The sequence below is a fragment of the Solanum stenotomum genome, chromosome 10 (genome assembly GCF_019186545.1).
Source record: "Solanum stenotomum isolate F172 chromosome 10, ASM1918654v1, whole genome shotgun sequence".
Lineage (NCBI taxonomy): Eukaryota > Viridiplantae > Streptophyta > Magnoliopsida > Solanales > Solanaceae > Solanum > Solanum stenotomum.
Genome location: NC_064291.1, coordinates 22,476,721 through 22,503,540, shown reverse-complemented (window position 1 = coordinate 22,503,540; position 26,820 = coordinate 22,476,721). Strand labels below are relative to the sequence as shown.

Genomic DNA, 26,820 nt, shown 5'->3' with positions numbered 1-26,820 from the left:
AATGGGACATCGTATAGCAAGGACCCTCATGAATAAGGGGATGTAGTATAGCAAGGACCCTATTGAATAACGCGACGTAGTATAGCAAGGACCCTCCTGAATAATGAGACGTAGTATAGAAAGGACCCTCCTGAATAATGGGACGTAGTATAGCAAGGACCCTCCTAAATAATAGAACCTAGTATAGCAAGGACCCTCCTGAACAATGGGACATAGTATAGCAAGGACCTTTCTAAACAATGGGACGTAGTATAGCAAGGACCCTCCTGAACAATGGGACGTAGTATAACAAGGACCCTCCTGAACAATGGGATGTAGTATAGCACGAACCCTCCTAAACAATGTGAATTAGTGTAGCAGGATCCTCTAGGACAATGGGAATTAGTGTAGAAGGACCCTCGTAAACAATGGGAATAAGAGTAGCAGGACCCTCATGGATAATGAGAATTAGTATAGTAGGACCTTCCTGGACAATGGGATTAGCATGACCCTCCTGCATAAAGGGATTTAGTTTAGCAGGACCCTCTTGGACAATAGGACTAGCAGGACCCTCCTACATAATGGGATTTAGATTAGCAGGACCCTCCTACATAATGAGATTAGCAGGACCCTCCTACATAATTGGATTTAAATTAGCAGGATCCTTCTACATAATTGGATTTAGATTAGCATGACCCTCCTGGACAATGGAATTAGCATGACCCTCCTACATAATGGGATTTAGTTTAGTAGGACCCTCCTACATAATGGGATTAGCAGGACCCTCCTATATAATGGGATTAGCAGGACCCTCCTACATAATGGGATTTAGATTAGCAGGACCCTCTTGGACAATGGGATTATCCGGAACCCCCTATATAATGGGATTTAGTTAATTTCTCCTAGGATAAACACTTTCTAGTCTGAGACCGTTATTTTTTATTTTCTCCTAGGATAAACACTTTCTAGTCTGAGACCGTCATTTTTTTTATTTTCTCCTAGGATAAACATTTCCTAGTCTGAGATGGTATTTTTATTTTCTCCTGGATAAGCACTTCCTAGTCTGAGACTGTTATTTTTCATCTTCTCCTACGATATACACTTCCTAGTTTGAGACTTTTATTTTTTAATTTTCTCCTAGGATAAACACTTCCTAGTCTGAGACTTTTATTTTTCATTTTTTCCTAGGATAAACACTTCCTAGTCTGAGTTTATTTTTTTGAAAATTCACATTTGCTAATAACTCACAAAAATTTACCAGTGAAAACTGGGGCAAAATTTTTGTTTATTTCTTTTGTTTGTGATGGTTTTAAGGTTTCTTCAAGCGAAATATGGATTTGAAATTCAAAAACAATGTTTCAACTTTTTTCAGAATAATCAATCCCATGATAGCCAGAATCAGCTTCTTCAATGCATGTAGCAGCCTGACTTCCTGACATTTATTTCTATTCAACTTCCGATCAAGAGAACATACATTCATTCAAGAACATATTCAAATTGTCATTTTGAAGAGTGTCAAAAACTCACTCGAACTGGCAAGTTAAGTATCGAATTCATTCAAGATCAAAATACTCACCAAAATCAAGGTGATATCTCAAACTCAAGACTCAAGTGAAGACTCAAGAGAAACTTCATATATAGGAGCTTGTACTTTTATTTTCCGTTTGACAATTAACTTTCATTTTTTTTACGTAAGGATAGGAGTTGCGACCTGGAGCCTCGATGGAACCTCACTCAATTTCCAACTCATCACCTCATCCCTTGAACTACACGTGATATGATTCCCTTATAACATGGGATATGTAGGATGTCCAAAACCAAGACTCGGCCACACAAGTTTCTCTTCTCAAATAAGAGTCCGGTCAAAACTTGTCGATTTGTCTACGTTTTTGTCTGACAAACACTTCTTGTTTTCAGTCAAAGAGGGGCAAACTGTAGACACATAATTTTTGACCGAACCTAAACTTTTACACCATTTAGAATTTAAATATTTTAAAATTTTAGATTAATTTTTTTTACTTTTATCTTATTTTATTAAGTTTACTTTAAAGATTTGAAAACAACAAAAAAAAACTATATGTTTTAATTTAATTTAAATTTAACAAATAAGCTAGTGTTTCTTATTTTTAATTAACTATTTAACTTATCTTATATTTAACTGTTATTTCAAGAAAGTAAGTTAATATTTTTTATATAATTTAATTAAAAAACAATTAGTAACTTAATCTAACCCATAAACCTTATTAATCTACCCATTTTTACCCACATTTACCCCACTACCCATACTCACCTCACATTACCCTCACACCACTCCACTCACTACACACCATATGCACCCACTACTACAACACATTCCTACTCACTAGCAACAACACACCCACGAAAAAGCCTACAAAAGAATACGTCTCCACTATAAATTACATCCATCATATAAGCACAGAGGGACGACCAGGATACAACACACACATACACCCATAGGCTACCAATACGTACCACACACCCTATATATATATATTAACACAATACCAAAAAAACAATATATATACACGACACACAACAAAAGAAAGGAAAAGGAAAATCAGAAAAAAGCAACACACACGCACAACATTCTCGAAAAATATCCACAACATACAATAACATACTCCAAATAGACAACCATCGGCAACCAAAGAAAAGAAAAAACAATACACATCCACACAAACAAATATTTGTGGTTGTTTTCATCGAGCTTCGATCAAGGTTTTGCGATACTTATTTTCTTCATTTGAGGTATAACTTTGTCTTAAATCTTTAATTTATTCATGGAATTTGTTGTAATTATATGATATGTTTTTGTTATATTATAAGCACAATGATCTATTCAAACAAAGACTTTATTGTAATAATTAACATAAAATGTAAAGTCTTTATAAAGGATTAAATTAATACTATAACTCAACCATATGGTTAATAGTATATCCCAACAATCTCTCACTTAGACTTATAACCATGCATGTACAATTTTAACACCCATTTCATCCACATGCATATCAAAAGACTTATGAGGTTAGCCTTTGGTAAATGGATCTGCCAAATTGTTTTTCGATTCAATCTTCAAAACTCTTATATCACCCCTTTGAGTTATATCACAAATCAAGTGATACTTCCTGTCCGACCCAGACCGTCGTGATTGGCACCCACACTAGCCCTCTGGTGGGAGAACTGCTACTACAACCCAATCTAAGCAACTTAACCAAAAATTATGCATTTAAAGATATGGAAGCAGGTTTAAATGACCTAAGAAATACGGAGTTCCCATAAACTCCGGAAGTTAAATAAACGACTAACAACTATTGCGGAAAACAATGCCTAGAACCTGAAAGTCAATGTACCAAAACTCTAAAGTTCATCAAGTATAAAAAAAAAAGGGTACAACCCCGAAACTAAACCAATGAATATCTAAAGTACTAGTATAAGTCCGAAGAAAATGGACTAAACAAAAGGAGAACTCATGGTAGCCTGGTAGAACTGGCTCACCCTTGAATTCGATCTAGATCACTGATCTCCTAGCTGAGGTCTATCAATAGCCACTTGAATATGCCCTGTACTCAACAAAGAACGAGCAAGTGCAGTATCAATACACAACCACAGTGTACTGGTATGATCACGCGGCTATTCCAGTAAGCGAAACATATATAAGCAGTCACAACAAAGTAAAACATGCATATATAGAATATATATATTTCAATTATCATTTTTGGAGCAATGTACAATTCCACATTCTCAATAACAAGTATATATGACTTGTCAATGGTCCTCTCATGGAACTTAATTCAATGGTCCTCTCATGGAACCCATACTCAAACTGTTAGTGTGCCGGAACGTGACACTCGATCCCAATCAGTGTGTCGGACGTGACACCCGATCCCATATGTGCGCTGGAACGTGACACCCGATCCAAGTTAGTGTGTTGGAACGTGACACCTGATTCAATATGTATGTCGATATGTGATATCCGATCCCAGTTAGTGTGTCGGAATGTGACACTCGATCCATTCAACAAGCCACAATCACAATCACAATGTACATTCTCATAATCATGCAATCAAGTGTTGATTCATGGCATATAATTATTTGTTCATAATCAATTACATTAGGTGTGATCAATAGGCTTCATTCACATAAATACATACATGCATTACAATGAAGCAATTACTAACATACATCACGCAAAACATGAAATCAAACCATCACCTACCTTGAAACCAAGCTTGATTCCTTCTAAGACACTTGAGCCTTCCCTTTCCGGATTCTTTCCGCTGTTCTTGGTCTAAAAACATACAAATAATGCAAGGATCAATAAAAGAGGCCTAACTACCTGGATTATAATTGACATTATTAACCCTAGGCCAAATCCAAGATCTCAATACCCAACTTAGGGTTTTTTCCGCCATTAATTTTAGGGCAAACTCTCCCCCAATAATAATCACCCATAAATCTAAGTTCTACGGATCAAAAAATTGATTAAGGGAGTAAAATCTTTACCTTTAGCACCAAAAGTCGTGGAAAATTATCAAGAAATTGCCTGGGGTCGTCTCCTAACTCTTAAGAACGAAGTTTGCAAAATAATGACGTTTTTGGGGTTTATTTTTTACTTAAGTTGTAACTATCCCGCTACAGCGGCCTCGCTCTAGCAGCACTAATCCCGCTCTGGCAGCTTGCGCGAAGACGGAACGTCAAAATTAGAGTCTCAAACCCCCATTTCACAACACACCTTCAACCCATGACATTCAAAAACAACATGTACACGCTAAGATCAGTTTCGGGAGTTCCACTCGCCCGAATTCGATTCCATAAAGTCAGACGGGTTCCTTTACGTCTTAGCTGTCTACTAATGTGATAAAATTCATAATTAGATTCTCATTCATTACCAGATTTCCCTAGACCCCACTGACTCATATTTCGTCCAAATCTGGACTAGGCTAGGAATTTCCAAAGTACTACCCAAAAGTTTTCTTGCTCCAATTCTTTCCCCATTGGCTTTTCCCTAACGACAAAATCAGGTCATTACAATAGATACCAATTTACCCATCACTCGTCACCGAGTGATCAACTAGGAAAGACCTGCTAAAGTAAGAGTAGAACAGTATCAATTTCATCGAACAACTGGGGATACTTGTCTTGCATGTCCCTCTCGGTTTCCCAAGTGGCTTCCTCAAATGGACGATGCTTCCATTAACATCACGGACTTAATCTCCTTGGTCCTCAGCTTTTGGACATCACGATTTAGAATTGCAATCGATTCCTCCTCATACTGAAGGTCTTTGTCTAACATAACTGAGTCTCATTTTATGATGTAATACCCATCAGCAGGATATCTCTTCAACATGGACACATGAACTCCCGATAAGTTAGGAGGTAAATCCAATCTATAGGCAACTGGCCCTACATAGTCAAAATCTCAAATGATCCCATTATCGAGGACAAAGTTTTCCCTTCTTACCGAATCTCATCACCAAATCAACCCCCAAAGGTTTCACATTTTCAGCCTCAAACCAACCAATTGAATACCAATGCATCCTCTCATACAATGCCTCAATGAAGTCATTACAATACTCAAGTAATAAATATTGTAGTATGTAAACTTAACTAATAACAGAGTTATTCCCAATAACCACCAAAGTTGATCTCGCACACTCGTGCAACATGTTATCAAGGACCATGACACAATCATCTTTCTCACATAAGCATGATAAAATTCTAAATCAATCATTGCTACAATTAGAAGTGAAACTGAACCAACCTACACACACTCATAATACCCAAATATCATAGTTCTTATCAACATCTCCATCTCACAAAAAAAATTTGCATTAGCTTAAGTTATAAAAATTTGATATTTAGACATCAGATACTCATCGAAAGATATGTCCCAGCATACAAACCCTCTAAAAATACTATCGAAATTCAACATTTAGTAATTGATCATAGATAACCCTTAAGAACAGTAGAATTGGACCCAATGATCTTGTACCGACCCTAAAAATGAACTAGTGAAACTAGAGCCTAACGAGTGTGCGTTTGTGGTTGTCTTGAGTCTTGATGGTGTTTCATGTTGTTCCAAGCCTTGGTTGAGGGGTTTAGGGGTCCAACGTCAAGGTACGACTCCCCAAGGAACACCCTAAGGGTCCTTTAGAAAGAACCTAAGTCTAACCCCAATGTTGCCCCAAATAGCCAAAGTTGGCCAAAATTGGGTGACCTACAGAAGGGGTCCACGCTCCGTAGGTCCACCCACACCCCGTGGATAGACTCTGTAGGTTAGGCCCCTTCAAAACATGCCACAGCCACAAACCATGGACCAACAGCATGATCCGTGAGTCTAGGGCATGAATAGCCACTATGTTGCTGTCAAGTGACACGGGCAACTTAGGGGTGAATTGGTAAATTCACCCCAAGTCCCAATTAATGTGTGGATGGTAATTTTAAGTGTTTTAAGGTATTTTAAGATTATTAAAACATTAGAAAGCTATTTTAGAACTCATTATTCATTTTTCCCCAAAAATAAAACCCTTCCTTCCTAAACGTTCTCTCTACAAACTCCATTGGAGATCAAGGTCAAGAGAAAACTGGGGTTGGGGATTTCAAGGTGTCTGTTCTTCAATTTCGTGGGATTATTCAAGTATAAGGTATGCTTATCATTCATCTAGGGTTATTTTTCACCCTAGAGTCAATTTCAAAGTAGTTTCTAAGTTTTCAAGTTTCATGAAAAACCCTAGGTTTTTACTCAATCTCATGGGTTCTTGCATCAAATTTTTTCAAATGATAAAATATGATTATGTTGATGTTTAATTAATGATTTAAGATGAAAATAATATATGAACCTATGATTTCTCTCAATTTCAAAATTGTGCCTTATGAAGTGGGTTTGTTGATTATGAACGAATGTTGATGGATTTATGCCTATATTAATTTAGATTATCGATTTGTATCATCATCTATGTCTAATTATGGTGAATTGTTGGTGAATTTAGGAATTGTGATCATAACCTTGAAAGGGAAAATTTGACCTAATTTCATGTTAATGTAGAATTGTGCTTGAATTATTGATCCACTTGAAATGTGGAGGTTTTTACTTACTATGTACATTGTAATAATGGCCTTGAAGGCATAGTGTGATGAATTTAAGTAGTAGCATGATGTTGTATAATGTGAAGGATTTACACGTGATTCAATGATAGAATGATGATCTTGTATTCAAGGTATTTGTGTTAGTATTGAAAGGCTATTTCTCAATTTGACACTCATGAACGAAAATGATGGAATGTGAAGGGTTCATATAATGTGAATGTTGAATCTAGAATTGGTAGGCATTATGCATCATTTTCTTATATAATGAATGTGTTTTGACTTGATGAGTATGAATCGATAGGCTACGGCATTCCTTTCATATATGAGTGATGAATGTGTCTTGACTTGATAACTTAGAATTGATAGGCATTATGCATTCTTTTCATAAATGATCTAACGTAATGAAGAATCTAGAATCGATAGGCTAGTGGCTTCATTTCTTAATGAGTCAATGTACCATGAATTGATAGGCTAATGGCATTTCTTTCATGAGTATAAGAATGTAATGAGGGAATATGAATAGATATGCTTATAGCATTCATTTCATATGGACCCTAGAGCTATCCTTGAATGTACCATGGATCAATAAGCTTATAGCATTCCTTCTTTGGTAATGATGTATCATGGGTCGATATGCCTATGGCATTCCCCCCAATACACTAATATAATGTGAATGAAATAATCTATGGGAATGTAGGCTAAGCACCGAGTGGATATGGTTAGATGGAAACTCTCCCAATGTTAAGTTAGAGTTCCAATGAACATCTTCCTATCCCATAACTATGAACCCACATAGGATATTAGCTAGCGGATTCCATCCGAGCTAATGTTAACTGGTTTACCTTAGGCAAGTAGACCAACCCATACAATGTGGGATGGTACATTGGATTCCATGATCTAGCCCTCATGGTCTATGTCAGTTAAATGTGTATTCCCATCATGTGAGATGTGCACTATAGTTTCTTGATAGGTATTACAATATGTAGGTAGTAGTATGGGATGCTATCTATACATTGCACGAGTAGGCTTTGAAAGGGCTATAGTTAGTTCTCTAAGTCTTAAATGACTAAATGTATAAAGTCCTCTAAATGCATGAATGTGTCCTAAATAAACCTAATGAAAAATGTTGGCTAAAATTCTTAGATGTAAAGCTACATGATGTACTTGGATTGTATTATGAGTTATTTCTTTGTCATATCTTATAGTATATGAATGTGCCTTGTCTATGGTGACTTCAAAGGAGTACTTAGTGTGAGGTAGTAGTATGGGATGCTACTTGCACATTGCACAAGTATGACTTAGAGTTGTCTTAGATGTTGGTCTTAATGTGATGATGTGATTCATGTGATGTTTATGTGACTTATATGCTCTATCATGTAAAGGTGAGAAGGATGAATGGTAAGTTCACTTTTGGTGACCTCAAGGTGGTGCCTTAGTGTGGGTGGTGGTATGGTACGCTATCCATGCATTGCACAAGGCATAGCTTGAGGGTTACTAAGGTGGAGGCTCAAGGTGAAGGTAAAGGGTTATACGTGATTTTGCTCAAATGTGAATTATGTGACTTTGTATGTTGGTTGTGACTTATATTAAGCCTCTTGTATCAATGTTTCATGAAATTTTACAAAAATGGCATAAAGCATGACTTTCAACAAAATGTTCCTTTTAAAGCATGTTTTTGCATTGTCATCATACTTAGTACATTTTTGTGTGCTAACCCATATTTCTCTTATTTTTACTACAAGTGTAAGTTCCGGAAAGTGATTGCATTCTCTAGTGAAGCTTGGGATTAGAGTTCTCTCAAGACCCATTTTGGTATGTCCTCATATGTCGAGGACAAGGACTTTTATTGTTTCTAGTTCTTATGTTTTAAGACTTTTGTCTATACTTCGATTGTAAAGGGTCGTGACCCTATCTTGTTAAAGTTTGTCTAAGATGGCCATGTGAGACTTAGTATTTCGCTGCTTTATAAATGAGATTTTGATAGTTTGGTTAAATAAGTTTTTATTCCGCACTATTTCTATATGTTGAATGTAATAAATGCTAAGAGGCTTGTATTAGACCCCTTCGGGGTCGAGTACGCCGTGTTACGACTAGGGGGTTCTCTCAGGTCGAGACAAACTTTCTATCAGAGCATAAGATTTTGGAAATGGTTTTAGGATCGTCTCACAAGCCACGTCTAGTAGAGTCTTGTTCATCGGTGTGAGTCGCGACACATCTATAAGCGAGAGATTATAGGACGATAGAAAGTTACACTTCTTTCATATTCTTGAAGTGTGCCTTAGAGTGAAGTTCTATAAGTGTCCTTTTCCTAATCCTTATCTTGTGTTTATAGGATATGAATACAAGAAGGACTCCCGCAAGGAGAGTGGAAGAGGAAATGGTGAATGAGGGAGTTCCTCCCTAAGGTAATCAAGGTCTTCAAGGTGACCAAGTGCCTCAAGAGAATGAATTTCCGGTGGTTCCCTCAGACATGACTAATAAAGAGATTAGGACGGCTTTGCTAACCCAAACCCGAGCCATGATGGCTCAAGCGAATAGAGATGTGGGGCCTAGGGAGAATTCTAATGAGAGTACTGTGGCCTCAACATTGAGAAACTTTGTGAGGATGAATCCTCCTATTTTTCTTGGCTCTAAAGTGGGAGAAGATCTCCAAGAATTCTTGGATGAAGTTTATAAGATTGTAGATGCTATGGGAGTAACTTCTAGGGAGAAGGCAGAGTTGGCTTCCTACCAATTGAAAGATGTGGCCCAAGTGTGGTTCACTCAATGGAAAGCCAATAGGCCGGTTGAAGCGGGTCCTATAGAATGGGAGGAGGTTAAGGGAGCTTTTCTTGGTAAGTACTTTCCCCGTGAGAAGAGGGAGTGTAAGGTTGAGGAGTTTTTAAACCTTAGGCAAGGTAACATGAGTGTGGAGGAGTATTCCTTGAACTTTACCCTATTGTCTAAGTATGCTCCATCATTGGTGTCTAACCCTAGAGATGAGATGAGTAGGTTTGTTACCGGTGTATCTGACCTAGTTAAGGAAGAGTGTTGTACGGCGATGCTCCATGATGATATAAATATCTCTAGACTTGTTGTGTATGCTCAACCTATTAAAGAGTCCAAACTTAAGAGGGTGAATAGGGATTTGAAGAGGGGTACATCCGATGATCAAGGTCAACTTAGGTTCAAAAAGATAGCTCCTAACCAAGATTCTTCAAGTGCTCCTAAGGGTAATAAGGAGAAAGGTAGTGGATCTCAATTTTCTAAGCCTCTTTGTGCCACTTGTGGGAAGAGGCATCATGGGAAGTGCCTAGACAGTACTAGTGGGTGCTATGGGTGTGGAAAAAGTGAGAAATTGTCCTACTCTTACGACTAGAGGAAGGGAGGCAAAACAAGCTCCTTATGATGGCCCGGATCCCAATGATCCAAAGAAGAACCGTTTCTATGTGCTTCAAGCTAACAAGGACAAAGGAGCTAATCTGGATGAAGGTACCGGTAAGTTACAGTACCTTTTGTGGTGATGAGATCCTTATGTTGTTTCATGATAGCCTTAGTTGGGTTTTCTCCTAACTGGGGGATGGTTTGTGAATAGTAAGGTTGTTGAGAGTGTTGATATCCTTATCTCTTTTCCTTCTATTCTTATTCAAGCTTGTGACCAAGAGTTCCTTGTAGCTTGTTTCATGTTTTGGAGTCATGTGTGATATTGAGTTTTCATGGTCTCCTTATGTTGTGTATGTTCTAGTTGAATTCTTGTTTAAATGAGAAAAATGAGTTTTCAAATTGTGTTCCTCATGTTAATATGCATCTATGATGAGTTGCCTAAATGTTTCATGAGTTGACTTGTTGAGCATGCCTAAATGTGCTTTTATGAGAATTTCATAATGTGCCTATTAATGTTGTAATGAGAATGATGTGATTTGGAGAAGGAAGTTCCTCCAATGAAATGAGAAATGAGATGTTTTGATGCATAATGAGTATGTAGATGTAGGTCCTACCTTCTTGTTGTGTTTTGAGCTTATTGATGTAGAGTCGATGTTTCCTCCTATGTTTATGCATTTATATTGATGTTGCATGCATGATTGCGGGCTGCTAGTCTTGAGTCGTTACCTCTTAATGTGTTTAAAGTGTCATTCGAGGATGAATGTTCCCAAGTGGGGATAATGTAACGACCCTAAAAATGAACTAGTGAAACTAGAGCCTAACGTGTGTGCGTTTGTGGTTGTCTTGAGTCTTAATGGTGTTTTATGTTGTTCCAAGCCTTGGTTGAGGGGTTTAGGGGTCCAACATCAAGGTTCGACTCCCCAAGGACCACCCTAAGGGTCCTTGAGGAGGACCCTAAGTCTAACCCCAAGGTAGCTCCAAATGGCCTAAGTTGGCCAAAATTGGGTGACCTACGGAAGGGGTCCACGCTCCGTAGGTCCATCCACACCCCGTGGATGGCCTCCGTAGGTCAGGCCCCTCCAAACCATGCCACAACCCCAGACCACGGACCAACAGCACGGTCCATGAATGGACTCACGAACCGTGAGTCTAGCGCGTGAATGGCCATTGTGTTGTTGTCAAGTGACACGGCCAACTTAGGGGTGAATTGGTAAATTCACCCCAAGTCCCAATTAATGCGTGGACGGTTATTTCAAGTGTTTTAAGGTATTTTAAGAGTATTAAAACACTAATAAAGCTATTTTAGAATTCATTATTCATTTTTCCCCAAAAACAAAACCCTTCCCTCCTAAAAGTTCTCTCTAGAAACTCCATTGGAGATCAAGGTCAAGAGAAAGCTAGGGTTGGGGATTTCAAGGCGTTTGTTCTTCAATTCCATGGGATTCTAAGGTATGGTGATCCTTCATCTAGGGTTAGTTTTCACCCTAGAGTCGATTTCAAAGAAGTTTCTAAGTTTTCAAGTTTCATGAAAAATCCTAGGTTTTTACTCAATCTCATGGGTTCTTGCATCAAACATTTTCCAATGATAAACTATGATTATATTGATGCTTAATTGATGATTTAAGATGAAAATACTCTATGAACCCATGATGTCTATCAATTTTTAAATTGTGCCTTGTGAAGTGGGTTTGTTGATTATGAATGCATGTTGATTGATTTATGCCTATATTGATTTAGATTATCGATTTGTATCATCATCTATGTCTAATTTTGGTGAATTGTTGGTGAATTGAGAAATTGTGATCATAACCTTGAAAGGGAAAGTTTGACCGAATTTCATGTTAATGTAGAATAGTGCTTGAAATGTTGATCCACTTGAAAGGTGGAGGTGTTTACTTAGTATGTACATTGTGATCATGGTTGTGAAGGCATAGTGTGATGAATTGAAGTATTAACATGATGTTGTATAATGTGAAGGATTTACATGTGATTCAATGATAGAATGATGATCTTGTATTCAAGGTATTTGTGTTAGTATTGAAAGGCTATTTCTCAATTTGACACTCATGAATGAAAATGATGGAATGTGAAGGGTTCCTACAATGTGAGTGTTGAATCTAGAATTGNATTCAAGGTATTTGTGTAAGTATTGAAAGGCTATTTCTCAATTTGACACTCATGAATGAAAATGATGGAATGTGAAGGGTTCCTACAATGTGAATGTTGAATCTAGAATTGGTAGGCATTATGCATCATTTTCTTATATAATGAATGTGTCTTGACTTGATGAATATGAATTGATAGGCTATGGCATTCCTTTCATATATGAGTGATGAATGTGTCTTGACTTGATGACTATGAATTGATAGGTTTTATGCATTCTTTTCATAAATGATCTAATGTAATGAAGACTTTAGAATCGATAGGCTAGTGGCATTCCTTTCTTAATGAGTCAATGTACCATGAACCAATAGGCTAGTGGCATTCATGTCATGAGTATAAGGATGTAATGAGGTACCATGAATCGATATGCTTATTGCATTCCTTTCATATGGACCCTAGAGCTATTCTTGAATGTACCATGGATCGATAGGCTTATAGCATTCCTTCCTTGGTAATGATGTATCATGGGTCGATAGGCCTATGGCATTCCCCCCCAATACACTAATATAATGTGAATGAAATAATCTATGGGAATGTAGGCTAAGCACCGAGTGGATATGGTTAGATGGAAACTCTCCCAATGTTAGGTTAGAGTTCCAATGAACATCTTCCTATCCCATAACTATGAGCCCACATAGGATATTAGCTAGCGGATTCCATCCGAGCTAATGTTAACCGGTTTACCTTAGGCAAGTAGACCAACCCTTACAATGTGGGATAGTACATCGGATTCCATGATCTAGCCCTCATGGTCTATGTCGGTTAAATGTGTATTCCCATCATGTGAGATGTGCACTATAGTTTCTTGATAGGTATTACAAAATGTAGGTAGTAGTATGGAATGTTATTTATACATTGCAGGAGTAGGCTTTGAAAAGGCTATAGTTAGTTCTCTAAGTCTTAAATGACTAAATGTATAAAGTCCTCTAAATGCATGAATGTGTCCTAAATAAAACTAATGAAGAATGTTGGCTCAAATGCTTAGATGTAAAGCTGCATGATGTACTTGGATTGTATTATGAGTTATTTCCTTGTCATATCTTATTGTTTATGAATGTGCCTTGTCTATGGTGACTTCAAAGGAGTACTTAGTGTGAGGTAGTAGTATGGGATGCTACTTGCACATTGCACAAGTATGACTTAGAGTTGTCTTAGATGTTGGTCTTAATGTGATGATGTGATTCATGTAATGCTTATGTGACTTATATGCTCTATCGTGTAAAGGTGAGAAGGATGAATGGTAAGTTCACTTTTGGTGACCTCAAGGTGGTGCCTTAGTGTGGGTGGTGGTATGGGACGCTATCCATGCATTGCACAAGGCATAGCTTGAGGGTTACTAAGGTGGAGGCTCAAGGTGAAGGTAAAGGGTTATACGTGATTTTGCTCAAATGTGAATTATGTGACTTTGTATGTTGGTTGTGACTTATATTAAGCCTCTTGTATCAATATTTCATGAAGTTTTACAAAAATGGCATAAAGCATGACTTTCAACAAAATGTCCCTTTTAAAGCATATTTTTGCATGGTCATCATACTTAGTACATTTATGTGTGCTAACCCATATTTCTCTTATTTTTACTACAAGTGTAGGTTCCGGCAAGTGATTGCCTTCTCCTTGGGATTAGAGTTCTCTCAAGACCCGTTTTGGTATGTCCTCATATGTCGAGGACAAGGACTTTTATTATTTCTTGTTCTTATGTTTTAAGACTTTTGTCTATACTTCGATTGTAAAGGGGCCGTGACCCTATCTTGTTAAAGTTTGTCTAAGATGGCCATGTGAGACTTAGTATTCCGCTGCTTTATAAATGAGATTTTGTAAATAAGTTTTAATTCCGCATTATTTCTATGTATCGAATGTAATGAATGCTAAGAGGCCAGGGTGGAAAACAAGCATATAATCCCTAGTTATTTTAAGGTACTTGATAATATGCTTGACTGCAGTCCGGTTAGACTGAAATCTGCTAACCATGCCTACAGCAAAGCAGATATCCGGTCTAGTGGATAGCAAACCAGATATTTGGTCTACTGCATAGCAAAGCAGATATCCGGTCCCAACATAAATATATTCTATACTCCATCTCTCTATTTCACTTTGACTGGATATGAACATCATAAAGACAGATCCTTTTAAATCTTTCTCTTCTCAAATTAAGAAATGATTTATTATTAACCTTTTAATTGTCCGTGTATTGTGCAATTTATATAATAGTAATTTCATATTTAAAGATTTTATATAACATATTTCTTGTATAGAAATAAATACACACGTCCATTTTTATGAGAGGCCAAAAAGTATTCACATAATCAGGGGATTCTATTGGATGAGTAGCCATTCTTTTCTCCATCAGAACAAAATAGCATAACGTGTGTTAGGTTAGGCATCCAATTTGATTAACTCTCATAACAAATTAAGAAGAATCAAAAAATATTTTGGTTGTGAATTACCCAATGTGATTGATTATTAGGTAGATTGAAGTTGTATAATTGATTGATGTTATAGAACATTAATGGAAGATAGGGACGGGGATTTTAGAGTTTCCCTTATATCTTCCTTTTTTTGTATTTGTGTTGTTATCGGTGGTGTATTCCTTGTCATCTATCTTACCGTGCCTAAATTTTCTCAGTCATGGTTTCTTTTATTAGCATTGATATTGGTTGGCTCTCCATGGCTCTTTTGGCTCCTCACATACATGTACACTTGCATTAAACGTTGTTATTGCAATATTCACAATCCACAAATTTCACGGGACACCTCTAGACCATCCACAATGTCAAATCTTGTAATCCCTAGGAATGTTTCTACCAGAAATTCCACATGTTGTTGTCATCATAACAATAATTATGATGAAAAACATGTCAAATTTGATTGTGTTGTGGAAGTGGACGAAAGTGGACATAGCCACAAAGATGGAGAAAATGCATGAATTGAGTCTTGAAAGGGATAACATTGAAGCGGATCGAGAATTAAAGCTTGATGGATTCATTTTTTAAGCTTATTATAATTGATCAACGGTTGTTGACATTTTTAGTATTGATAATTATTTCTATATATGCTTCATCTGGAAAATATTGTGTTATTGAAACTATCAAATTAAAACATATGGTCCATTTGTCATGCATGTACATCCCCATACTTCAAGTCAAAATTGATAAGTTCAATTGAATTCATGAAATGTATGGTGCATCCATCTCAGAGATTAAGAGTTTTTATGGAAGGACAGTCCAGCGTACTAAAGCTTTTGTTGTGTGCGGGGTCCAGAGCGAAGAATTGAATCATAAGACTTTATTGTACATAACTTTATCCCAAGAAGTTGCTTCCATGACTTGAACCAACTTTACCAGCTACGGCAAAATCTCGCTCAAAAGTTTTTACAGAAGATGTAGAAGACATATAATGTTCAATGTAAGTAGAAATAACAGAAATGTTTATTTATTATTGTATAGTATATATTATGTGAATATTAAAAAACAAACCCTTGTTATTTGTTTCTTTTCTTTTTCCTCTTGAAACATCAATTTTAACCTAGTCTTTCTTATTCTGATGAATAATGTGACTTAAAAATGTGTTTATATAGTGAACCATCTTGTTATATTGCATATTTGATATTTGGAAGAATTTTTTTTAGAAAAAAATAAGAAACTAAGTAGATTTCTTATTTATTATTTATTTTTATATGTGGTAAGTAAGAAGAAAATATCTTCATTTTCTTATACTGTGATATTTTGGTCACACGGATAGGTCTTGGTATATAATGGGTCAAAAGTCATTTCCAGTGAACAAGTAAGTTTTGAGGCCAGAGTTCTATAGAAAACATGGTGTAAATCGAATGAATTTATGGTACAAAAATAGTTAAGAAAGTGAGTTTACCAAGTAATTTCAATTAATTAAGGGAGCGTTTGAGAAATTTATCCTAAACACATTCTATTGCATTTGTGATTACTTTCAAAAGAAAATCTTAAATGTGTGCTCTACATGGCAGTTAAGGCATGGAGACATGACTTTGGTAGTGAGGTTCTCAAAACATATGATTGAAATCCCCAAGACTCATTGAGTCGGATTACTCCAAAGACACGATCTTGGATGATAGTCGAACAAGATAAGCATGATATGGGCTTGCAGGTCCACTTATCATGAAAGATTTTCATGGATCCATATGCAATGAGAGAGTAAGTTTCACAAAGGTTGTTCCCTATAAACAGTCGCTTAGTCATTTCACATTTGTAATAAGGGCTCCGCAATTTCTGATTAACATTCAATTCTTACCATTTCATAAGCTTTACAACAAAGGCTCTTACCTCTTTGGCAATTATCATCAAGGCTACACATTCTACTTTCTTTATCATACTTCTTGCACTTGTTACAGATTGTCATACATTGTTATTTCATTATACACACAATCTAATTCGCCTTCTCTTAAACTACTTACATAGCATTTGGCTTACATGCCCCATCTTGAGGGTAATTTTGTCAAATTCAAATTACCCAAACAAGAAAACAAAGGGGGAAAAAAAGAAGAGGAAATACCTACTAATATTGAAATTGCCAAACGTTTTTATTGATAAAATACGGATGCCAGTGGGGAGATGGGGTTTATCTCATTTAAAAGGCTCCATTAGTGTACATATTACTGTTACTGACCCATAGCAAAACAATTTTTCGATGTTCATATAGGACCACAATAGATTAACATTATTGGAGTGAAATAGATGTTGCCTTGTGAGTACTTATTACACACTGTAAGATGGAGGGTTTTAGCAAAGTTCAAGAAATATCAACTAAACAAGCATTTAACAAAACCAGCATCACAAATTTCCTGATGTCTTCCGCACAAACCCAGCAATATCAAAGGTGTCTGTCCCATTCTTCGTGATGACACCCTATTCAAATAGTAGTCACTTGTCAGGTTTATCATTCGACTTATTTGATATTGCCAGAACATATTTAGTGTAGTTTTCCAAGTGCACCATTATACACAGTGCAACTGTGGGATGAACAGAACAATGGGAATGAGAGGCAAATATATCAATAGACTGACCTTTTCAGTGATGATTCCACTAATCAACTTAGCTGGGGTGACATCAAATGCAGGGTTCCAAACCGAAATACCAGAGGCAGCAACTTGTTCACCTAGTCCTCCTCGTGTATGTAACAGTTCCTTTGGAGATCTTTCTTCTATCACAATTTCTTGTCCAGAAGAAAGGGATAGATCAACAGAAGTCAGAGGAGCTGCAACGTAAAATGGTATACCATGATGCATAGCAGAAACAGCAAGGTTGTAAGTTCCGATCTTATTGGCAGTATCACCTGCAATAACATGTATAGCTCTCCGTAAAACACTCTAGTTCAAAACCAAAAGGCACATGCGAAAGTAACTCATAAGTCAGAAGTACCATTTGCAGCTACACGATCAGCTCCAACAATGACAGCTTTCACACAACCAGCATTCATTAATGCAGCTGCAGCTGAATCAGCTATAAGGGTGGCTGGGATGTTTTCATGAACCAATTCAAATGCAGTCAATCTGGATCCCTGATATTACATTGAGAAGATATGATTAAGTATCCGTGAGAAATATAGGAAAAGAATATTATTGAATTGTTGTCTCTACATTATTACAGAGAGAGAACTTATTTATACACACTACAATAGACACCTTTTTCCAACTAGGAAACTACAATACAATCCTTTTCTAAGTAGGACACTATATACTATCCTATTACTATTACTATTCATATTCCTATTCTAAGTAGGATTGCATATACCTATAACTATTCTAACACTCTCCCTTAAGCTAGTGCATACAAATCATATGTATATAACTTGTTACAAATGTAATTAATATGAGGACCGATGAGGAGCTCATCGGAGCTTGATGAGATATCTTCAAGTTGATCACTCGACTTCACAAAATTGACAGTCAATCTCAACGTGCTTAGTCTTCTCATGAATTATTGGATTTGATGTCAATCTCAACGTGCTTAGTCTTCTAATGAAGTATTTGATTTGATGCATAATGCCGATAAAACACAGAGTGATAAATTACAGTGTTGAACTTCTCAAACCAAGCTTGCAAAGGTTGTTTCAGTCCATAGATTGACTTACGTAATCGACATACTAGACTACTAAACTCCCATTGAGCAACAAAAGTAGGTGGTTGCTCCATATAGACTTCTTCACAATGCAGAGGTCGTCGAAAAGTGCTCAAAATCTAGTATAAGTATATGGATCATGTTGGAATCAATAGATGAGTCGATATTAAACAAGAAAGTCACTGAAAATCTGGCCGAAACATGCTCATATGCCAGAGTATTAGATTTGATGGCTAAAAGTGGTCACAATTAAACAAATAATATTATATAGGTAGGGTCGGATTGATGGCACAACCCAACTGAAAAATAAAAATTATATAGGGAAGGTCGGATGGACTGCACGATCCTATTGAAAAAGAGAAATAATATGAATAGGGTCGGAATGATGGCACAACCTTAATGAAAAAGAGAAATTATATGGGTAGGATCGGAATGATAGCACAACCCTACGCAAATCAGATTGAGGAGTCACCTGAAAGACAAATGGAACTATGCAAATCAAATCTGAGGATTCACCGAAAAGACACACGGTGCTATGCAACTCAGTTATGAGAAAATAGTTCAAAAATATCCACGATACTACGCAAGTTAAATATGAAAAGTAGTCCGGAGAGATGCACGGTGCTAAACAAATAAGATATGCAAAAAAAATGTAGTCACCAGAAAGATGACACGGTGCTACACAAATTAAATATGAAAAAGTAGTCACCAGAAAAATGGCATTGTGCTACACAAATTAGATCTAAGAAAGTAGTCACTGGAATGATAGCACGGTGCTACACAAATTAGATATGAGAAAATAGTCACATGAACAATACACGGTGACCCAACTTTTGCTAACATAATCATTGGCCAGACGGGCAGCATATATGGGTAATAGCCACCCGCCGGCAGCGGAAGCTCTTTGATTCTCTACCAAGATCGTAGAAGCTCTGTACCATGTGAGAAATATAGGAAAAGAATATTATTGAATTGTTGTCGAGACCTTATTTATAGACACTACAATAGACACCTTTTCCAACTAGGACACTACAATACAATCCTTTTCTAAGTAGGACACTATATACTATCCTATTACTATTACAATTCATATTTCTATTCTAAGTAGGATTGTATATACCTATTATTATTCTAACAGTATCTTTCTCTGGCTGTTTCCAGTTGGAGGCCAGATGCAGAATGGCTCAAATGGTAGTCCGACAAAATCAAACAAGCAAAGAAGCCTTTCAACAAGGCAAATCAGAAGTATTGTCCACCATCAAATTTTAGTTGAACATATACTATTAGGTATCTGATTCTTCAGTACATGATTACTGAAGCTGTAGTCAATGAGAATATGTATATATTGATCAAGTAGAAAACATGCAGTTTCACGGGTTAATCTACGAAAGTCTAATCTTTCTCTCGCACTTATAAACCAAAATGCACATAAGTGGTTCCAATAGAAGAGAAGCACAGTATGTTCGGATCTTCTTCTTTAACTTTTTTTATATTTACATTTATTTATTTATTTTGGGGGATGGAGAAGGAGATAAGAGTGGTGGTAGTATTGAGTTATGACTCTCAAAACTACTGGTGTTCCTTAAATATGATGCTAATGAACTCAAGAGTTAAATAGCAGTTGTTTAGCATTTCCTATAATAAAATGCTAATGAATACAGGAGTAGGGGTAGCAGTATAACAACTCTGATTGGAGAAGGTGGATAGCAAGTTTTCACCAAAAGTAGACAAGAAACTTCTTCTTTCCATGTCCCTTGTTTAATTCTTCTTGATTTTGTGTTCCATATATATCTGATATCTCTGTCCAAGGTAGTATACGTTAACCTATTTTCGTTTGATCTGAGTATGCCAAAAAAAAGGCAAAAATCGATGCATCAAATATTCTACTAGACCAATATTTACGTAACGACCCTCAAGGCCGTTTTGTGTTTTTCGCTTTTTTTCCATTGTTTGACCCTCCTCATAGTGTTGATTAGCTGTTTATGACTTGCAGCGATTGGTAACAAGATTCCCAAGGTGATCGGATAGGTTTCGGGAGAGTTTTTGAGTTTTGAAGTTTGACCAAAGTCCCTATTTGGGGTTGGCGAGGTCTAATTCAAGTTCTGATGATTCCACTAGATTCAGAGGGTAATTTATGACCTAGTTGGAGGTTTGACATGGTTCTCGAGGCAATTGGGGGCTTTTTAGACCCTTGGATGAAATTCTAACATCTCTTAAGCTTAAAATTGACCACTACCAATATTTGGTCAAAATGACCTCGAAATGGTGATTTGATAATTTCAACAATGTCAGGAATGTGTTTTATGATCGATTTGCACTACTGGTTTGTGTTTGGGAGGTTTCGAACAAATTCCAAGGGCCCATTCTGAGACTTGGGCTGTTTTGGCATTGTTGTCATCTAATGCAGTGGTCCTTCGTGTTTATGAGAGGACCACCACATTTGCAAAGAAGGATATTTGTGGGTCCTCGCATTTGTGGTTGGACATTAACGTTCGCGAAGGGGTAAGGGGTTGGGTCAGGTCACGTTTGTTCTTTGCGGACGCGGGAATGGGGCGGTTTGCAAGGGTCTGGGTCGAGACTCAAATTGTTCGCATTCGTGAAGAACACCTGAGACCTAGGCACATTAAATTCTAATTTTTAACCTACAATTCTTGATTCAATTTTGGGAGATTTTGAGCTCGAATTGGGCAGATTCTTTAAGTTATTTCAAGATTTCATAGCGGGGGTAAGACACTACTTCCCTTTTGGTATTTTCCTATTGATATGTCATTTATTTAGTTGATTTACCACGTATAGGTAATGGAATTCGAGGATTTTTCTCCTAAAGTTAAGTGGATTCAATTTGATGATTTGAGGGTCGATTTGAACCCCATTTTCGACGAAATTTCAGTTTTGAGTTCCTTGTCTTATGGGTAAACTCATTTCGAAGAAAGAAATCTACTTAAATTTATTAAATGTGGCCTACGGACACCGTTTGAAAGTAAATCTACTATTGAGAAGGTTTGTAGCCTATGTATTAGTGGTGAGAAAGACATTCTTATATACCTATTGCATTTGAAACTTACTTTATTATTGTGATAATGCATATATATTGCATTTGAAACTTACTTTATTATTGTGATAATGCATATATATTGCATTTGAAACTTACTTTATTATTGTGATAATGCATATACATTCATTCTCACGGATCACAAGATTGGTACTATGGAAACAACGTTTGAAAGAAAATACTTATAGCCTGCGGAAAATGATTTTGGATGGTTCTACTATGAATGGTATTTAGGAAAATGTTGATTATCGTCCGTCAGGAAAATATTTTGAGCGGGGTATGTAAATCTTGCAAGTCCTCCAAGGGTCCCCCCTCATAGTGTATTTTGTGGAAGGGGGGGGTGTACACAGTAGGGACATTGGTCATTGCATTGGTCCTTATTTATTTTTTTCATTTTTTTGGGGGTTTCTCACCCGGTGTTGGGTAACCACATTAGAGCCTAACTAAATCCGCATTCGCGTCGGGAAGTCCCACATTAGGGGTAACGCGCTCCCTGACAAAGGCGACTTCATACCTAGGGAGACATGCTTTGACTTAATTGTTGGGTTCTTCTAAGTGCAGGGTTCTTAACATTCTTCATGATATAGTTATTGCCCTTGCTCAATCAACCTTATAATGCCTATTGAATACCGTGTTTTTGTACTCATATTACTTTTACAACATCTTTACTAATGCAAATCCTGGTACTAGTGGCCCTTATTGATCTAATCATCTGAGGCTATTTTTGATTCGAAGTTGTGGTAAGCTCCTTGCATCCAAAATCTTGACCCAACTTCATCTATGTTTTATTTTCTGTCTTTTCTACTTTCTAAACAGTTTACTATTTTAGCGTTGTACTTGTTATTAGTGAGCTCTTGTACTGGTGAAACTGAGTCTTGGGATGGCTTCATTTCATCATTTTGTATTATCCTTAAGATTTTGAGTTTTAATACTAATTACTTATTAGTTATTTCTTCCGCATTTACTTATAATGTTTCTGTGTTTGCTAATGGTTGGTTTACCTACCAAGGATTCGGGGTATTTGCCATCATGACCTTGAATTTTGGGTCATGACAATTTAACACTAACCACTCAAAAGTTACCATCAATATAAGACTGTTATAACTGCCAAGGGGATGAGTTCACTTATGATACCTAGAAACACACTTCACTCTTAATTACCATAAACATTTATTATGACACGGCTTAAAAATTGACAATATAGGGAGAGAAAGAGGGATTTACATATGGTGGAGCAGTATAGGGAGCAAAAGAGGGATTTACATATGGTGTTCATCGACCTAGAGAATGCTTATGACAAAGTCCCAAGGAAGGTTCTTTGGAGATGCTTGGAAGCTAAAGGTGTACCTGTGGTTTACACTAGAGTGATTGATGACATGTACGATGAAGCCAAGATCAGGGTGAGGATAGTGGAAGAAAACTCAAAGTACTTCTCAATCATGATAGGTTGCACCAGAGTTAATCTCTTAGCCCGTTTCTTTTCACACTGGTTATGGATGGATTGACGCAACATATCTAAGGTGAGGCTCCATGGTGTATGTTATTTGTAGATGATATAGTACTGATTCACGAAACTCGCAACAGAGTTAACAATAGGTTGGAGATTTGGAGACACTCTAGAGTCTAAAGAGTTAAGGTTGAGTAGGACCAAGACTGAATACTTAGAATGTAAGATCAGTGATGATACACATTAGGTCCGCGTGGAAGTGAGACTTGATGCTCAGGTCATCCCCGAGAGAGGATGTTTCAAGTATCTAGGGTCTTTAATTCAAGGTAATAAGGAGATCAACGACGACATCACATATCATATTGGTGTAGGATAGGCGAAATGAAGGTTTGCCTCCAGAATCTTGTGTGATAAGAAGGTACTACCAAAACTCAAGGGTAAGTTCTACAGAGTGGTGATTAGACCGACTATGTTGTATAAGATAGTGTTTCGGTCGGTCAAGAACTCACATGCTCACAAGATGAAAGTCAGAAGATGAGAATGTTGAGGTTAATGTGTGGGCATACTAAGAGATTATAGTAGGAATGAAGATATCTGTGATAGGGACGGAATGGCCTCCGTGGTGGATACAATGAGAGAAGCTAGATTGAGATGGTTTGAGCATGTGAAGAGAAGTGCACATGCCCTAGTGAGGAGGCGTGAGAGGTTGGCAATGGCGAGCATCGAGAGAGGTAAATGCAGGCCGAAGAAGTATTGGGTAGGTGATCACAAGACATGACCCATCTTGAGCTTACCGAGAATATGATCTTAAATAGGAGGATTTGGAGGTTGCAGATTAGCATATAAGATTAGATGGTAGTTGAGCATTCTCTCGCTTTCCTGCGAGATAGGATTGGTGGTTGATTTCAATTATCACCAATGTTTTTAGTGCTACAACAATCACATTTTTTTGTTGGCATTACTGTTCTTTCTGCTAAATGTTGTGTGTTGCCCCCATTTCACATTATTTAGTTATTGTTACTGCTATCATTTTTGTATTCTCTTTTCAAACTGCTTGGAAATACTTTATTTTAAGCCGAGGGTTTATCGGACACACTCTCTAGGTTGGGGTAACATTTGTGTACACTATACCCTCCCCAGATCCAATTTGTGTGATTATACTGGGTATGTTGTTGACTATAAATTAGCATTACTCTGCAACAGTGAGAAAAAATGCAAAATCTCTCTGCAGCCTAACAGGGAGAATATAATCATCAATAGGTTAATTGCTATAATATTTACTGGTTAACTCTACCAGGGTTATTAAAATTAGAACAAATTATATCCCATGCACTACCTGATTGAATGGACGTGTTTCTGTGCAGTATGCCCTTTCTAAAGCTCCATCGGCATAAAGTGCCCGGATAACACCAAGAGCAGTTCCATATCCAGCTGTGGCAAGACTGTTGAGAAACGCGAGTTAAATAAGAATTACTCCATCTGGATATCTAATCCTTATCACAATTGCTTTCGTTAATCCTGTCACAGAATTATATTTTGCAATTTCCGGGAGGAAAATAGGATATGGAAGAAGACCATGCTAAGCCAAGTAGGATAAGAACCAATCAACCATGCAAATAAAATAGAAAACTAGAACTGGGGTGTACCTTCCAGTGTTGCAATGGGTCAAAATTGTTATATTCTTAGAGTCTGTCAGGTAATTCTTAATAAAACTAGCTCCATATGAACCAATTGCCTTATTGGAAGTAACATCATCCTCCAGCATAACTTCAGCAGCTTCAATGTAAACCTGATTGAACAGATGAGAGTTAGAAGTGTCAAGCAACAGACAAAAAGGATAAAGCGAGTTACTAAATTCCTATGGTAAAACTATCCCCAATTAAGTTGTGCCCCTCTTCCAGTCTAGACTTACATTACTGATGAAATTGTTAATATTCAGGCAAGAGAGCTGAGTGTTTGTCAAAGCAAGACAATGTTACTACCTGAAACACTGAATTGGCTTCTTTGGCTGTGGCAGCAGCCTTGCTTATAACTTCTTTAAGCTTTACTGCAGCATCTGAAAGATTAACAGCTGTTGGACGACTAGATGAAAAAAATAAAATATCATCAGATCCTTCAAAGAAGTTGAACAGCATAGAATTTCACAATTATGAGACATAAGCAGAGAAATATTTTAGTCCTAGTTAAATATTACCTTGAAACAAGAAAATCCAATTTTTTACTTAGGAAAACTGATGCATCATGAGAAGTCCCATCAAAGGAAGCCAGGTTTGAAATTTCTACTGCCAAAGACAGTGCAGCAGCTATAGCAATCGCAGGTGCCCCACGGACAACCATTTCCTTGATTGCATCCCTAGCATGTATGAAGAAGGCAAGTGAAAAAGCAGGTCACTCAATATTCAAGAACCTTGTTAGGCATCATCACAACAGTCGGCAAATCCACATACAAGATCATTTATCCGGGAAAACATATGCACTAGCAAGAGCAACAACATTAATGTTTCATGAATCAAGGACTCAATTCCAAACAAACTTGAGGTCTGTTACATGAATCATCTACTACCATTCCACTTTATTATTTGTTATATTGTAAAAAAATAAATTATAATATTCGGGAGCAACAACTTTTGAGATAGATAAAAAAAAATAGTGAAATAAGGCATGCAATACAAGAAGTTTGGAAAACAAACTAAAGATAACAAGTGAAAAAATTACCAGGCATCGTTTGTATCGTGGATATCCAAATAAAGAGTCTCTAAGGGAAGTTTTCTCTGTTAAAGAAAATAGTTAAATGTTAAGTAGTCAGTGGCAAAACATGAAAACAACAACCCTAGGAATCGCCAAGTTACAATCATTAGAGTTTGATTAAGGAATAAAAAGAGAGTATAGTAGAATACTTGATCAAGTAACTGAAGTGAGCCGCGCCTATAACAGATTGCCTCCAGTGTTTTGTCTCCCTCACTTCCAACAGACATAGTTATCGAATGTTGTGTGTACAGAAACCCTAATTTGTTGATTGCCTTGCTCAGGGACCAAACTTATATAAGTGAAAAACAAGAATAAGATGATAGGATCCACATAAACAGTCTTTCCATTGAAATAGAATAAGCATAAACAGCATGAAACACATGCCCCAGGCCCCAGACCCCAGCAAGAAGCACTTATTCCCTTTCCAAAATCCAAATTGTGGTATATTACTTTAAGCTTTTCACGGGGAAAAAACAAGCAAAAATTATCCTTCAACTATCCAAAATAGATCAAATATACCCTTTTGACTTTTTTTTTTTTTTGCTCAAAATTAGCCTTCTCCATCTTACTATTGGATCACTTGGAACACTAAGGATGTGTTTGGTACGGAGGAAAAACATTTTTCAAAACTCTATTTCAGCTTTTAACTTTTTTTTCTTACCCTACCCATACCCCGTACCTGACCATCACCATTCAAAAAAAAATTAAAATTTTTAAATTTACTTATTTTTAAAATTTTCAAATATATTTTTATCTCTGCAACCAAACCACCCCCCTCCTCCACCACCATCGTCAAAAATTATTTTTGGAAAATATTTCAAATTTAAAAATAAAATAAAAAATTTACGCCACCCTCACCCCTATCCCTACCC

General features: G+C 36.9%; 1 protein-coding gene across 1 annotated transcript; it reads right to left on the bottom strand.

Moving 5' to 3' along the window:
- Positions 1-17,232: 17,232 nt before the first annotated feature.
- LOC125842236 (methylthioribose-1-phosphate isomerase) lies at positions 17,233-26,369 on the bottom strand. The gene is made up of 9 exons (XM_049521493.1): positions 26,098-26,369; positions 25,916-25,971; positions 25,395-25,553; positions 25,183-25,282; positions 24,847-24,989; positions 24,537-24,642; positions 18,003-18,141; positions 17,648-17,916; positions 17,233-17,489 (listed from the first exon to the last, which is right to left on the bottom strand). The coding sequence occupies exons 1-9, from the start codon at positions 26,173-26,175 to the stop codon at positions 17,415-17,417; spliced, it is 1,125 nt and encodes a 374-aa protein (XP_049377450.1). The 5' UTR covers positions 26,176-26,369; the 3' UTR covers positions 17,233-17,414.
- Positions 26,370-26,820: the final 451 nt, after the last annotated feature.

Bases quoted from the DNA above. Each gene is read 5' to 3' on its own strand.
- LOC125842236 (XM_049521493.1), bottom strand. From the start codon at position 26,175: ATGTCTGTTGGAAGTGAGGGAGACAAAACACTGGAGGCAATCTGTTAT. The intron at 25,554-25,915 runs GTAATTTTTTCA...CATACATGCTAG, and splicing joins CACGATACAAACGATGCCTG to GGATGCAATCAAGGAAATGG. The intron at 17,490-17,647 runs GTCAGTCTATTG...CTATTTGAATAG, and splicing joins GTGGAATCATCACTGAAAAG to GGTGTCATCACGAAGAATGG.